Below are 13,632 nucleotides of genomic sequence, written 5' to 3'. Positions count from 1 at the left end.
CCCCACTAGAGAGCTGCCTCACTAGAGGCGGGGCTACTTGTGGTCCCGAGAGTCTAAAGTAGGAGGAGCCAGAGCCTTCAGGTATCAAGCTCCTCCTCTTTGATACACTGAGCTCCTCTTTCCTCTCTCCTCTAGACCCGGTCCTGGTCTGGCCCCGGTCCTGGTCTGGCCCCGGTCCTGGTCCAGCACGAGTAAAGCAGGAGGCGGTGAGCGAGTAAACTTTATTGTTCTCATCATCCACATCAGACCCCACAGCCACGCGGCGGTTCTTCATCGCTCGTCTTCATGTGAAAACTAAGCCGTGTTTCTCAGATCTTCCTCATCGCCTGCTCTTCCTCATCATCAGAACATTTTCTGTCAAAGACAATCAAAGGAGAATAAATAAAAGACTAAAGCCACAACTCCTGAAGTTCATCCGTCTCCTCTGACCGCCGTGCTAACGTGCTAACATCCGGACGGTAGACGAGGAAGACTTTGGTTGCTAGGAGACGGTGAAGCGGAAGGGGCTCCCGGGGACGTGGTGGTCGCCCCACTTGACGATGAGGAGGCAGCCGCCGCGCTCCTTCACGGTGTAGCTCACGCTGTACAGGCGGGCCCCCAGGTGCTTCACAGAGACCTCCTCACAGGGGCTCCGGGGCCCGTGGACCCCCACCAGCAGCATGTCGGAGCCTGAGGGGACACGGCTTTAGTCGGGGGCCCGGGGCCTCGGGCCCCCATCCTCACCTGCTCGGCTGCAGTCCACCGTGGACTGGTTCTTCTGGCCCACGAAGGCCTTGGACAGACCCGGGCCCCTGGGGACCGCTCTGCTGGCGTCGGAGGAGAACCGCGGCGAGGTGCCGAAGGCGCCTCCCGTCTCCACGACAACAGAGGAGGTCTCGTGGAGACCGAGTCCGCCGGACAGACGAGGACCTGCAGACAGAACCAGACCACTTCAGACCCTCTGGAGCAGTGGTCCCCAAACTACGGCCCGCGGGCCGGATGCGGCCCGCCTCCCCATTTGGACCGGCCCCCTGAACAATACCAGAGACGCGTTTCGATGTATTATTTTGTTCACCCGCTGCCGTTGAGATTACAGTGAGACGCGGAGAAAATGTGGAGTGGTGCTCTTCACAATAGAACATCTTTGATGGGACGTGTTGCGTCTCGGCCAATCAGCGTTCAGATGTCCACAGCGTTTGGGAAGTTAGGTTAGCTTGAATGTTAGTCCGCTACATCTGCTGCTGTCACGCTGCACGGTGTAGCGATGCTAACGAAGTACCCGTACGTTAAACACGATGTGATTTAGCATATTTTTAGTATCGATACTTCATTAAAAGAGCGATCAGAGCGCACGCGCTGCTCCGCTCCGCTAAATGCAAGAGGTCAGAGGTCACCGAGGAAGTGAATATATTCAAGATCTAATAACATCATATAATAATAGAACAATATAACATCATATAATAATATAACATCATATCATAATATATAGTGCTGTGAAAAATAACGCGTTAACTCAGTTAATTCAATTACAGGTTTAACTAGTTATTTTCTTTTAACGCATTTAACGCATGCGCAGAATGAGCTTCAATCCGTCTGTTGTTGGTCGTCGGGACGAAAGAAAAGTCACTTGCAGAATGAGCTTCCAATCCACCACTTCAACCTGAACTCTGTCCGCTCTCATGCAGACGGTCTGTTCATCGGTAATGATCCTTCCGCAGGTTCACCTCCGGAAACCTTGTTACGACTTCTACTTCCTGTAGATCAGGGTCTCAACACGTCGATCGCGACCTGCCAGTCGATCGCGGCGTAGTGTCGGTAGATCGCATGACATTAAAGAGATTGGCCCCTGACATGTTCTCTAGAGCACGCCTTTGTTCTTTTATTAAACTAAACGTCTGTTGTTGATCGTATCTCCACAGCAGCATGTCATCTCTGTCTCTTCGCGTTGCGTTAACACTTATCGATCTCCGCTTCGCGCCACAGAGCTCCGTGCGCGCGCATCGACCGAGCAAAACAAAGTCACTTGTCAATCTGTCCACCTGTCCGGCCGGTGAGGTTTCAGCTTTGCAGCGGTGTCCCGCCGTCCCTTTCATCACGGCCCAGTTCATGAAGAAAACCCACACAGTCAGTTTGCCTCAGCAGCTGCTAGAGGAAGACTAGAGGCCTTTAGATTGTATCATGGTGCAGTTAATGGTTGACAAACAAGAGAAACATGTTCTGTTTAACCTCCTGTTACCTTTACATTTACTAACATATTTTACCCTCGGGGTCAATTTGACCCCAGCAATTAAAACCTCCAGAAAATTATTAGAATTAATATTGCTTCCCAAGTTTAAGTGAGAGGTACTTTATGTTTGTTTGTTGACTACCTAAATAGCCCTTTAAATAAATAAAAAAGTTGATATTTCTTATATGTTTGACACAGTGAAAAACAGCCTGGGGTCAAATTGACCCCAAAGAACACCGACATTAAACATTGAATGGGGTCAAATGGACCCGAAAGGTAACAGGAGGGTTAAACATTCTGTTTAAGATGAAGATGTATTAATGTTCCATATGGAAGAAAACTGCTAAATAACTGCTGAGTTGCAGCACCATTGTATAGAAGAATGTATAAATGTATATATCCGTCTTTTGTCATAAATCTCTATGTTCTCACAAAATATACCGAGAATATCGGTAATATGTGATTAATCATGATTAATCCACAAAAACCTGTGATTAACCCGATTAAAAATTGTAATCGTTTCACAGCCCTAATAATATAACATCATATAATAATATAACATCATGTAATAATATAACATCATATAATAATATAACATCATATAATATATATTATCATATAATAATATAATATCATATAATAATGATATAATATCATATAATAATAATATCATATCATAATATATAATAATATAATATCATATAATAATAATATATAATATATAATAATATAATATATAATAATATATAATATCATAAAACATACTGGAAACCAAGAATCTCCAAAATCAAATGGACGCCTCCGACTGAGGCCCTGTGACCCAGTGACCCCGTGGCCCTGTGACCCTGTGACCCCGTGGCCCAGTGACCCCGTGGCCCAGTGACCCCGTGGCCCTGTGACCCCATGGCCCTGTGACCCAGTGGCCCCATGACCCCGTGACCCCATGGCCCTGTGACCCCGTGACCCTGTGACCCCATGACCCCGTGACCCCATGGCCCTGTGACCCCGTGGCCCTGTGACTCCGTGACCCAGTGGCCCTGGGACCCTGTGACCCCGTGGCCCTGTGACCCAGTGGCCCCGTGGCCCTGTGACCCAGTGGCCCCGTGGCCGTGACCCAGTGGCCCCGTGGCCGTGACCCAGTGGCCCCGTGACCCCATGACCCAGTGGCCCTGTGACCCCGTGGCCCCGTGACCCAGTGGCCCCGTGACCCCGTGACCCCGTGACCCAGTGGCCCCGTGACCCCATGACCCTGTGACCCCGTGGCCCTGTGGCCCTGTGACCCCGTGGCCCTGTGACCCCGTGGCCCCGTGACCCACCTGAGACTTTGGCTTTGAAGGGACTCCCTACAATGTGCTGGGGGCCTCCATACTTGATGGAGATCAGGTAGTTCCCAGGAGCCATGGGTGTGTAGGCCACCTTGTAGCCCTCGGGGCCCTCCTGGCAGTCCATCTTCACCTTCGAGGGCCCGTCGATGGTCAGGGCCAGAGATCCCGATCCGGCGTTACAGGTGTTCACCAGGAACTCCGCCTCGGCCCCTGGGGGACACACCTGTTCAGACGGGGCCCCGCTCAGAGGCCCGAGCCGCTCCGCCGGGTCTACCTGTACCTGTGGCCCCTCCCTCCAGGCCGGGGCCGGAGGCGGACACCATGCCGGGATCTCCCGCCTGGCCCGGTTCCCCCACCCGGATCTTGAAGGGACTGCCGGGGACGTGGTTACCATGGCAACGGACGTCGATGGAATGAACTCCGTTCTCCCTGGGGACGAATCGGATGGCATGCTGGTCTGTGGGGGGCATCAGTTAACATGGTCTGTGGGGGGACAGTTAACATGGTCTGTGGGGGGATCAGTTAGCATGGTCTGTGGGGGGGATCAGTTAGCATGGTCTGTGGGGGATCAGTTAACATGGTCTGTGGGGGGCATCAGTTAACATGGTCTGTGGGGGATCAGTTAACATGGTCTGTGGGGGGCATCAGTTAACATGGTCTGTGGGGGATCAGTTAACATGGTCTGTGGGGGGGGGGGCATCAGTTAGCATGGTCTGTGGGGGGTGGGGGGCATCAGTTAACATGGTCTGTGGGAGGGGCATCAGTTAACATGGTCTGTGGGGGGCATCAGTTAACATGGTCTGTGGGGGGGCATCAGTTAACATGGTCTGTGGGGGCATCAGTTAGCATGGTCTGTGGGGGGTGGGGGGCATCAGTTAACATGGTCTGTGGGGGGGGGGGCATCAGTTAACATGGTCTGTGGGGGCGTGTCTTGCCGTGGTCCAGCTCCGTGGTGGAGCACGCCTCCAGGGCGCCGGATGGCGGGTGGATGTGGGCGTCGACCGGCCCTCTGGCTCCGTTCACGGTGAAGGAGGCCTCCTGGCCCACCTTCAGGCCCGCCTCCTGGTGGAGGACAGAGGAACTGTACCGGGTCTGCTTCTGGTTCTGCTCACCGCGATGAAGACGATGAGGAGGCTCACCTGCAGGCTGCCGACGGCGAGGCGCCCGGCGTCCCCGGACCGGCTGGCGACGAGCACGGCGAACGGAGAGTCTGGGATGTGGTCCTCGTTGAACTTGATGGAGACCTCGTAGTCCCCTGAGGGACCACCACAGACCACATGAGTCCTCCTGACTCCTCAGTGAAGAGTTAGCCCTGTGGGTCTTGGGGGTCTCCCCGGTCCCTGTGGGTCTTGGGGGTCTCCCCGGTCCCTGTGGGCCTTGGGGGTCTCCCCGGTCCCTGTGGGCCTTGGGGGTCTCCCCGGTCCCTGTGGGCCTTGGGGGTCTCCCCGGTCCCTGTGGGTCTTGGGGGTCTCCCCGGTCCCTGTGGGCCTTGGGGGTCTCCCCGGTCCCTGTGGGCCTTGGGGGCCCCTCCACGGTGATGGACAGCCCTCCGGCCCCGGCCTCTCTGGTCCAGATGCTGAACTCGGCTGAGGACCCAGAACCACAAGTAGACCCCCGTCAGCTCGGACCCCCTCGCCGGCCTCACCTGGGACCCCCGCCGCTCCTCGGTCCAGCCCGATGCCTCCCGCCCGGACCTTGAGGGCCCCCCCCTCCCCCAGGGGCCCCACGGTGAACTGGAAGGGGCTCCCGGGGACGTGGCGGTCCCGGTACCTCACGGCCACGCCGTGGGGGCCCGTCTCCCGCGGCACGAAGCGGACGCTGTAGGCGCCGTCCTCCCCGACCACCATCTGCGCCTCCTCCGTCGCTCCTCCTCCTGGGACACCTCACACACACACACACACACTGAACACACACACACACACACACACACACACACTGAACACACACACACACACACACACACACACACACACACACACACACACACACACACTGAACACACACACACACACACACACACACTGAACACACACACACACACACACACACACACACACTGAACACACACACACACACACACACAATGAACACACACACACGTACAAATGAACACACACACACACTGAACACACATACACACAATTAACACACACACACACTGAACACACACACACACACACACACACACACTGAACACACACACTGAACACACACACACTGAACACACACACACACACACACACTGAACACACACACACTGAACACACACACTGAACACACACACACACACTGAACACACACACACACACACTGAACACACACACACACACTGAACACACACACACACACACACACACTGAACACACACACACACACTGAACACACACACTGAACATACACACACTGAACACACACACACACTGAACACACACACACACACACACACACTGAACACACACACACACTGAACACACACACTGAACACACACACACTGAACACACACACACACACTGTACACACACACACACACACACACACACACACACACACACACACACACACACACACTGAACACACACACACTGAACACACACACACACACTGTACACACACACACACACTGAACACACACACACACACACTGAACACACACACACACACCTTCCTGCAGTGGGGGGGGAGGAGGCGCGCTGAACCCGCCCAGCGCCTCCCGGCCCAGGAAGGGGAAGCGGGCCCTGAAGGGGTCCCCCACCTGCGTGCGCTCCTCCACCCGCACCTCCCTCTTGGTCTCCCCCGCACGCGTCTCGCTGATCTCCGTGCGCTCCGTCCGGGTGTAGGTCCTCCTGCTGAAGGGCGGGGCCACGCGGTCCTGGGCCGAGACCAGCTGGAACCAGGTCCCTGGGGGGGGGGGGAGGAGGAGGAGGAGGAGGTGAGAGGAGGAGGAGAAGGAGGAGGTGAGAGGAGGAGGAGGAGGAGCTGAGAGGAGGAGGAGGTGAGAGGAGGTGAGAGGAGGTGAAGGTGAGAGGAGGAGATGAGAGGAGGAGGAGGAGGTGAGAGGAGGAGGAGGAGAAGGAGGAGGTGAGAGGAGGAGAAGGAGGAGGTGGAGGAGGTGAGAGGAGGAGAGAGGAGGAGGTGAGAGGAGGAGGTGAGAGGAGGAGGAGGAGGTGGGAGGAGGAGAAGGAGGAGGTGAGAGGAGGAGGAGGAGGTGAGAGGAGGAGAGAGGAGAAGGAGGAGGTGGAGGAGGAGAGAGGAGGTGAGAGGAGGAGAGAGGAGGAGGAGGAGGAGGTGAGGAGGTGAGAGGAGGAGGAGGTGAGAGGAGGAGATGAGAGGAGGAGGAGGAGGTGAGAGGAGGAGGAGGAGAAGGAGGAGGTGGAGGTGAGAGGAGGTGAGAGGAGGTGAGAGGAGGAGGAGGAGGAGAGAGGAGGAGGAAGAGGAGTCTCACCTGGTATCTTGAGGCTGAGGTCACAGGTGCTGCCCACAGTAGCGATGGAGGGAGCCTGGCGCCTCCTGGTGATGCTCTCCTTCATCCGCCCGTCTCCACCCACCGCCACGCAGAACAGACTCCCTGTCAACAACAACACAGCTCTGTGGTTGTTGTTGTTGTTTGTTTTCAACCATGCTGGTCCTCAGGAACAGAGTGCATGCTGGTCCTCAGGAACAGAGTGCATGCTGGTCCTACCCGGGACGTGCTGCTCGGAGAACTTGATGCTGACCACGTAGGCCCCCGGCTCCGTGGGGCAGAAGGTGACCCTGCAGGTCCCGTCCTCCACGTCCTCACAGGTGAAGTCCACCTTACTGGGGCCCTCGATGGACAGGCCCAGACCCCCGTAGCCTGGGGACCACATGTGGGATCAGGTCTAGATACAGGCGTTGATGTGGATCTGGTCTAGGTAGAGGGGTGGATGTGGATCTGGTCTAGGTAGAGGGGTGGATCTGGTCTAGGTAGAGGGGTGGATGTGGATCAGGTCTAGGTAGAGGGGTGGATGTGGATCTGGTCTAGGTAGAGGGGTGGATGTGGTCTAGGTAGAGGGGTGGATCTGGTCTAGGTAGAGGGGTTGATGTGGATCTGGTCTAGGTAGAGGCGTTGATGTGGATCTGGTCTAGGTAGAGGGGTGGATGTGGATCTGGTCTAGGTAGAGGGGTTGATGTGGATCTGGTCTAGGTAGAGGCGTTGATGTGGATCTGGTCTAGGTAGAGGGGTGGATGTGGATCTGGTCTAGGTAGAGGGGTTGATGTGGATCTGGTCTAGGTAGAGGGGTGGATGTGGATCAGGTCTAGGTAGAGGGGTGGATGTGGATCAGGTCTAGGTAGAGGGGTTGATGTGGATCAGGTCTAGGTAGTGGGGTGGATGTGGATCAGGCCTAGGTAGAGGGGTGGATGTGGATCAGGTCTAGGTAGAGGGGTGGATCAGGTCTAGGTAGAGGGGTGGATCTGGTCTAGGTAGAGGGGTGGATGTGGATCAGGTCTAGGTAGAGGGGTGGATGTGGATCAGGTCTAGGTAGAGGGGTGGATGTGGATCAGGTCTAGGTAGAGGGGTGGATCAGGTCTAGGTAGAGGGGTGGATCAGGTCTAGGTAGAGGGGTGGATGTGGTCTAGGTAGAGGGGTGGATGTGGATCAGGTCTAGGTAGAGGGGTGGATCAGGTCTAGGTAGAGGAGTGGTGGATGTGGTCTAGGTAGAGGGGTGGATGTGGATCAGGTCTAGGTAGAGGGGTGGATCAGGTCTAGGTAGAGGAGTGGATCAGGTCTAGGTAGAGGGGTGGATGTGGATCAGGTCTAGGTAGAGGGGTGGATCTGGTCTAGGTAGAGGGGTTGATGTGGATCAGGTCTAGGTAGAGGGGTGGATCAGGTCTAGGTAGAGGGGTGGATGTGGTCTAGGTAGAGGGGTGGATGTGGTCTAGGTAGAGGGGTGGATGTGGATCAGGTCTAGGTAGAGGGGTGGATGTGGATCAGGTCTAGGTAGAGGGGTGGATCAGGTCTAGGTAGAGGGGTGGATGTGGTCTAGGTAGAGGGGTGGATGTGGATTAGGTAGAGGGGTGGATCAGGTCTAGGTAGAGGAGTGGATCAGGTCTAGGTAGAGGGGTGGATGTGGATCAGGTCTAGGTAGAGGGGTGGATCTGGTCTAGGTAGAGGGGTGGATGTGGTCTAGGTAGAGGGGTGGATGTGGATCAGGTCTAGGTAGAGGGGCGGATGTGGATCAGGTCTAGGTAGAGGGGTGGATGTGGTTCAGGTCTAGGTAGAGGGGTGGATGTGGTCTAGGTAGAGGGGTGGATGTGGATCAGGTCTAGGTAGAGGGGCGGATGTGGATCAGGTCTAGGTAGAGGGGTGGATGTGGTCTAGGTAGAGGGGTGGATGTGGATCAGGTCTAGGTAGAGGGGCGGATCAGGTCTAGGTAGAGGGGTGGATGTGGATCAGGTCTAGGTAGAGGGGTGGATCTGGTCTAGGTAGAGGGGTGGATGTGGATCAGGTCTAGGTAGAGGGGCGGATCAGGTCTAGGTAGAGGGGTGGATGTGGATCAGGTCTAGGTAGAGGGGCGGATCAGGTCTAGGTAGAGGGGCGGATGTGGATCAGGTCTAGGTAGAGGGGCGGATGTGGATCAGGTCTAGGTAGAGGGGTGGATCTGGTCTAGGTACCTGCGCTCCTGGTGTCCACGGTGAACTCGGCCACCTGGAAGGTGCGCCCCCCCACCAGGCCCTGGCCGTAGACCTGCACCTTGCTGGGGTCCCCGATCTCCGCCGGCCCCACCAGGACCCTGAAGGGGCTGCGGGCCACGTGGCGCCCACTTCCTTCGGCGTGAAGGAGATGCCTGCCGGACAGAGACCAGTACCGGAGGAGTCCTTCAGACCCCCTGAGACAGAGACCAGTACCGGAGGAGTCCTTCAGACCCCCTGAGACAGAGACCAGTACCGGAGGAGTCCTTCAGACCCCCTGAGACACAGACCAGTACCAGAGGAGTCCTTCAGACCCCCTGAGACAGAGACCAGTACCGGAGGAGTCCTTCAGACCCCCTGAGACACAGACCAGTACCGGAGGAGTCCTTCAGACCCCCTGAGACAGAGACCAGTACCGGAGGAGTCCTTCAGACCCCCTGAGACAGAGGACAGAGACCAGTACCGGAGGAGTCCTTCAGACCCCCTGAGACACAGACCAGTACCGGAGGAGTCCTTCAGACCCCCTGAGACAGAGACCAGTACCGGAGGAGTCCTTCAGACCCCCTGAGACACAGACCAGTACCGGAGGAGTCCTTCAGACCCCCTGAGACAGAGACCAGTACCGGAGGAGTCCTTCAGACCCCCTGAGACAGAGACCAGTACCGGAGGAGTCCTTCAGACCCCCTGAGACAGAGACCAGTACCGGAGGAGTCCTTCAGACCCCCTGACCCCCCAAGAAGCCTCATCGGATCGGTTAGCCACGTGAAGCTAGCTGTTAGCTTGTGTCACTTTTGATTGTTAGCGTCTAGTTAGCATTGTTTGTTAGCATTCTCTGTTAGCTCCTCCCACTGACCGATGTGTCGGTTGGGGAGCCTCTTCAGATGACACGCCTCCTCGCCGCCCGACGGCGCCCTGATGCTCAGGTCCGTCTCCGTGATGTTCAGGGACACGTCTGTTGCCGTGCCGACGTTGAGCTGAGTCGTCCTCGTGGACTCGTCACCTGGAGGAAGAATGAATGTGGTTCTGAACCAGGTCCTGGTCCTGGTTCTACTGGACCCTGGTCCTGGTTCTATCTGGTCCTGGCTCTACTGGACCCTGGTCCTGGTTCTATCTGGTCCTGGCTCTACTGGACCCTGGTCCTGGTTCTATGTGGTCCTGGTTCTATCTGGTCCTGGCTCTACTGGACCCTGGTCCTGGTTCTATCTGGTCCTGGTTCTACTGGACCCTGGTCCTGGTTCTATCTGGTCCTGGCTCTACTGGACCCTGGTCCTGGTTCTATCTGATCCTGGCTCTACTGGACCCTGGTCCTGGTTCTATGTGGTCCTGGCTCTACTGGACCCTGGTCCTGGTTCTATGTGGTCCTGGTTCTACTGGACCCTGGTCCTGGTTCTATCTGGTCCTGGCTCTACTGGACCCTGGTCCTGGTTCTATGTGGTCCTGGCTCTACTGGACCCTGGTCCTGGTTTTATCTGGTCCTGGCTCTACTGGACCCTGGTCCTGGTTGTATCTGGTCCTGCCTCTACTGGACCCTGGTCCTGGTTCTATCTGGTCCTGGCTCTACTGGACCCTGGTCCTGGTTCTATGTGGTCCTGGTTCTACTGGACCCTGGTCCTGGTTCTATCTGGTCCTGGCTCTACTGGACCCTGGTCCTGGTTCTATGTGGTCCTGGCTCTACTGGACCCTGGTCCTGGTTTTATCTGGTCCTGGCTCTACTGGACCCTGGTCCTGGTTCTATGTGGTCCTGGCTCTACTGGACCCTGGTCCTGGTTTTATCTGGTCCTGGCTCTACTGGACCCTGGTCCTGGTTCTATCTGGTCCTGGCTCTACTGGACCCTGGTCCTGGTTCTATCTGGTCCTGGCTCTACTGGACCCTGGTCCTGGTTCTATCTGGTCCTGGCTCTACTGGACCCTGGTCCTGGCTCTACTGGACCCTGGTCCTGGTTCTATCTGGTCCTGGCTCTACTGGACCCTGGTCCTGGTTCTATGTGGTCCTGGCTCTACTGGACCCTGGTCCTGGTTCTATCTGGTCCTGGCTCTACTGGACCCTGGTCCTGGCTCTATGTGGTCCTGGCTCTACTGGACCCTGGTCCTGGTTCTATCTGGTCCTGGCTCTACTGGACCCTGGTCCTGGTTCTATCTGGTCCTGGCTCTACTGGACCCTGGTCCTGGTTCTATCTGGTCCTGGCTCTACTGGACCCTGGTCCTGGTTCTATCTGGTCCTGGTCTATCTGGTCCTGGCTCTACTGGACCCTGGTCCTGGTTCTATGTGGTCCTGGTTCTATCTGGTCCTGGCTCTACTGGACCCTGGTCCTGGTTCTATGTGGTCCTGGCTCTACTGGACCCTGGTCCTGGTTCTATCTGGTCCTGGCTCTACTGGACCCTGGTCCTGGTTCTATCTGGTCCTGGCTCTACTGGACCCTGGTCCTGGCTCTACTGGACCCTGGTCCTGGTTCTATCTGGTCCTGGCTCTACTGGACCCTGGTCCTGGTTCTATCTGGTCCTGGCTCTACTGGACCCTGGTCCTGGTTTTATCTGGTCCTGGCTCTACTGGACCCTGGTCCTGGTTGTATCTGGTCCTGCCTCTACTGGACCCTGGTCCTGGTTCTATCTGGTCCTGGCTCTACTGGACCCCTGGTCCTGGTTCTATCTGGTCCTGGCTCTACTGGACCCTGGTCCTGGTTCTATGTGGTCCTGGCTCTACTGGACCCTGGTCCTGGTTTTATCTGGTCCTGGCTCTACTGGACCCTGGTCCTGGTTCTATGTGGTCCTGGCTCTACTGGACCCTGGTCCTGGTTTTATCTGGTCCTGGCTCTACTGGACCCTGGTCCTGGTTCTATCTGGTCCTGGCTCTACTGGACCCTGGTCCTGGCTCTACTCTGGTCCTGGCTACTGGACCCTGGTCCTGGTTCTATCTGGTCCTGGCTCTACTGGACCCTGGTCCTGGTTCTATCTGGTCCTGGCTCTACTGGACCCTGGTCCTGGTTCTATGTGGTCCTGGCTCTACTGGACCCTGGTCCTGGTTCTATCTGGTCCTGGCTCTACTGGACCCTGGTCCTGGTTCTATGTGGTCCTGGCTCTACTGGACCCTGGTCCTGGTTCTATGTGGTCCTGGCTCTACTGGACCCTGGTCCTGGTTCTATCTGGTCCTGGCTCTACTGGACCCTGGTCCTGGCTCTACTGGACCCTGGTCCTGGTTCTATGTGGTCCTGGCTCTACTGGACCCTGGTCCTGGTTCTATCTGGTCCTGGCTCTACTGGACCCTGGTCCTGGTTCTATCTGGTCCTGGCTCTACTGGACCCTGGTCCTGGTTTTATCTGGTCCTGGCTCTACTGGACCCTGGTCCTGGCTCTACTGGACCCTGGTCCTGGTTCTATCTGGTCCTGGCTCTACTGGACCCTGGTCCTGGTTCTATCTGGTCCTGGCTCTACTGGACCCTGGTCCTGGTTCTATCTGGTCCTGGCTCTACTGGACCCTGGTCCTGGTTCTATCTGGTCCTGGTTCTATCTGGTCCTGGCTCTACTGGACCCTGGTCCTGGTTCTATGTGGTCCTGGTTCTATCTGGTCCTGGCTCTACTGGACCCTATCTGGTCCTGGTCTACTGGACCCTGGTCCTGGTTCTATCTGGTCCTGGCTCTACTGGACCCTGGTCCTGGTTCTATGTGGTCCTGGCTCTACTGGACCCTGGTCCTGGTTCTATCTGGTCCTGGCTCTACTGGACCCTGGTCCTGGTTCTATCTGGTCCTGGCTCTACTGGACCCTGGTCCTGGTTTTATCTGGTCCTGGCTCTACTGGACCCTGGTCCTGGCTCTACTGGACCCTGGTCCTGGTTCTATCTGGTCCTGGCTCTACTGGACCCTGGTCCTGGTTCTATCTGGTCCTGGCTCTACTGGACCCTGGTCCTGGTTCTATCTGGTCCTGGCTCTACTGGACCCTGGTCCTGGTTCTATCTGGTCCTGGTTCTATCTGGTCCTGGCTCTACTGGACCCTGGTCCTGGTTCTATGTGGTCCTGGTTCTATCTGGTCCTGGCTCTACTGGACCCTGGTCCTGGTTCTATCTGGTCCTGGTTCTACTGGACCCTGGTCCTGGTTCTATCTGGTCCTGGCTCTACTGGACCCTGGTCCTGGTTCTATGTGGTCCTGGTTCTACTGGACCCTGGTCCTGGTTCTATCTGGTCCTGGCTCTACTGGACCCTGGTCCTGGTTCTATGTGGTCCTGGCTCTACTGGACCCTGGTCCTGGTTGTATCTGGTCCTGCCTCTACTGGACCCTGGTCCTGGTTCTATCTGGTCCTGGCTCTACTGGACCCTGGTCCTGGTTCTATGTGGTCCTGGTTCTACTGGACCCTGGTCCTGGTTCTATCTGGTCCTGGCTCTACTGGACCCTGGTCCTGGTTCTATGTGGTCCTGGCTCTACTGGACCCTGGTCCTGGTTTTATCTGGTCCTGGCTCTAC

General features: G+C 56.5%; 1 protein-coding gene across 1 annotated transcript in view; it reads right to left on the bottom strand.

The window, feature by feature from the left end:
• Positions 1 to 204: 204 nt before the first annotated feature.
• LOC130200855 (filamin-C-like) overlaps positions 205 to 13,632 on the bottom strand; it is a 63,487-nt gene continuing 50,059 nt past the window's right edge. The window contains 13 exon segments of the mRNA XM_056425433.1: positions 205 to 669; positions 724 to 909; positions 3,523 to 3,741; positions 3,812 to 3,988; positions 4,467 to 4,593; positions 4,671 to 4,788; positions 4,790 to 5,145; positions 5,226 to 5,378; positions 6,198 to 6,430; positions 6,975 to 7,097; positions 7,212 to 7,364; positions 9,164 to 9,367; positions 10,035 to 10,181. Coding sequence (XP_056281408.1) covers positions 482 to 669; positions 724 to 909; positions 3,523 to 3,741; positions 3,812 to 3,988; positions 4,467 to 4,593; positions 4,671 to 4,788; positions 4,790 to 5,145; positions 5,226 to 5,378; positions 6,198 to 6,430; positions 6,975 to 7,097; positions 7,212 to 7,364; positions 9,164 to 9,367; positions 10,035 to 10,181 — 2,384 coding nt within the window. The 3' untranslated portion in view covers positions 205 to 481.

This window comes from Pseudoliparis swirei, chromosome 10 (assembly GCF_029220125.1).
Source record: "Pseudoliparis swirei isolate HS2019 ecotype Mariana Trench chromosome 10, NWPU_hadal_v1, whole genome shotgun sequence".
Lineage (NCBI taxonomy): Eukaryota > Metazoa > Chordata > Actinopteri > Perciformes > Liparidae > Pseudoliparis > Pseudoliparis swirei.
The sequence above is the reverse complement of the archived record's forward strand: the minus strand, read 5'-3'. Positions and strand labels throughout refer to the sequence as shown.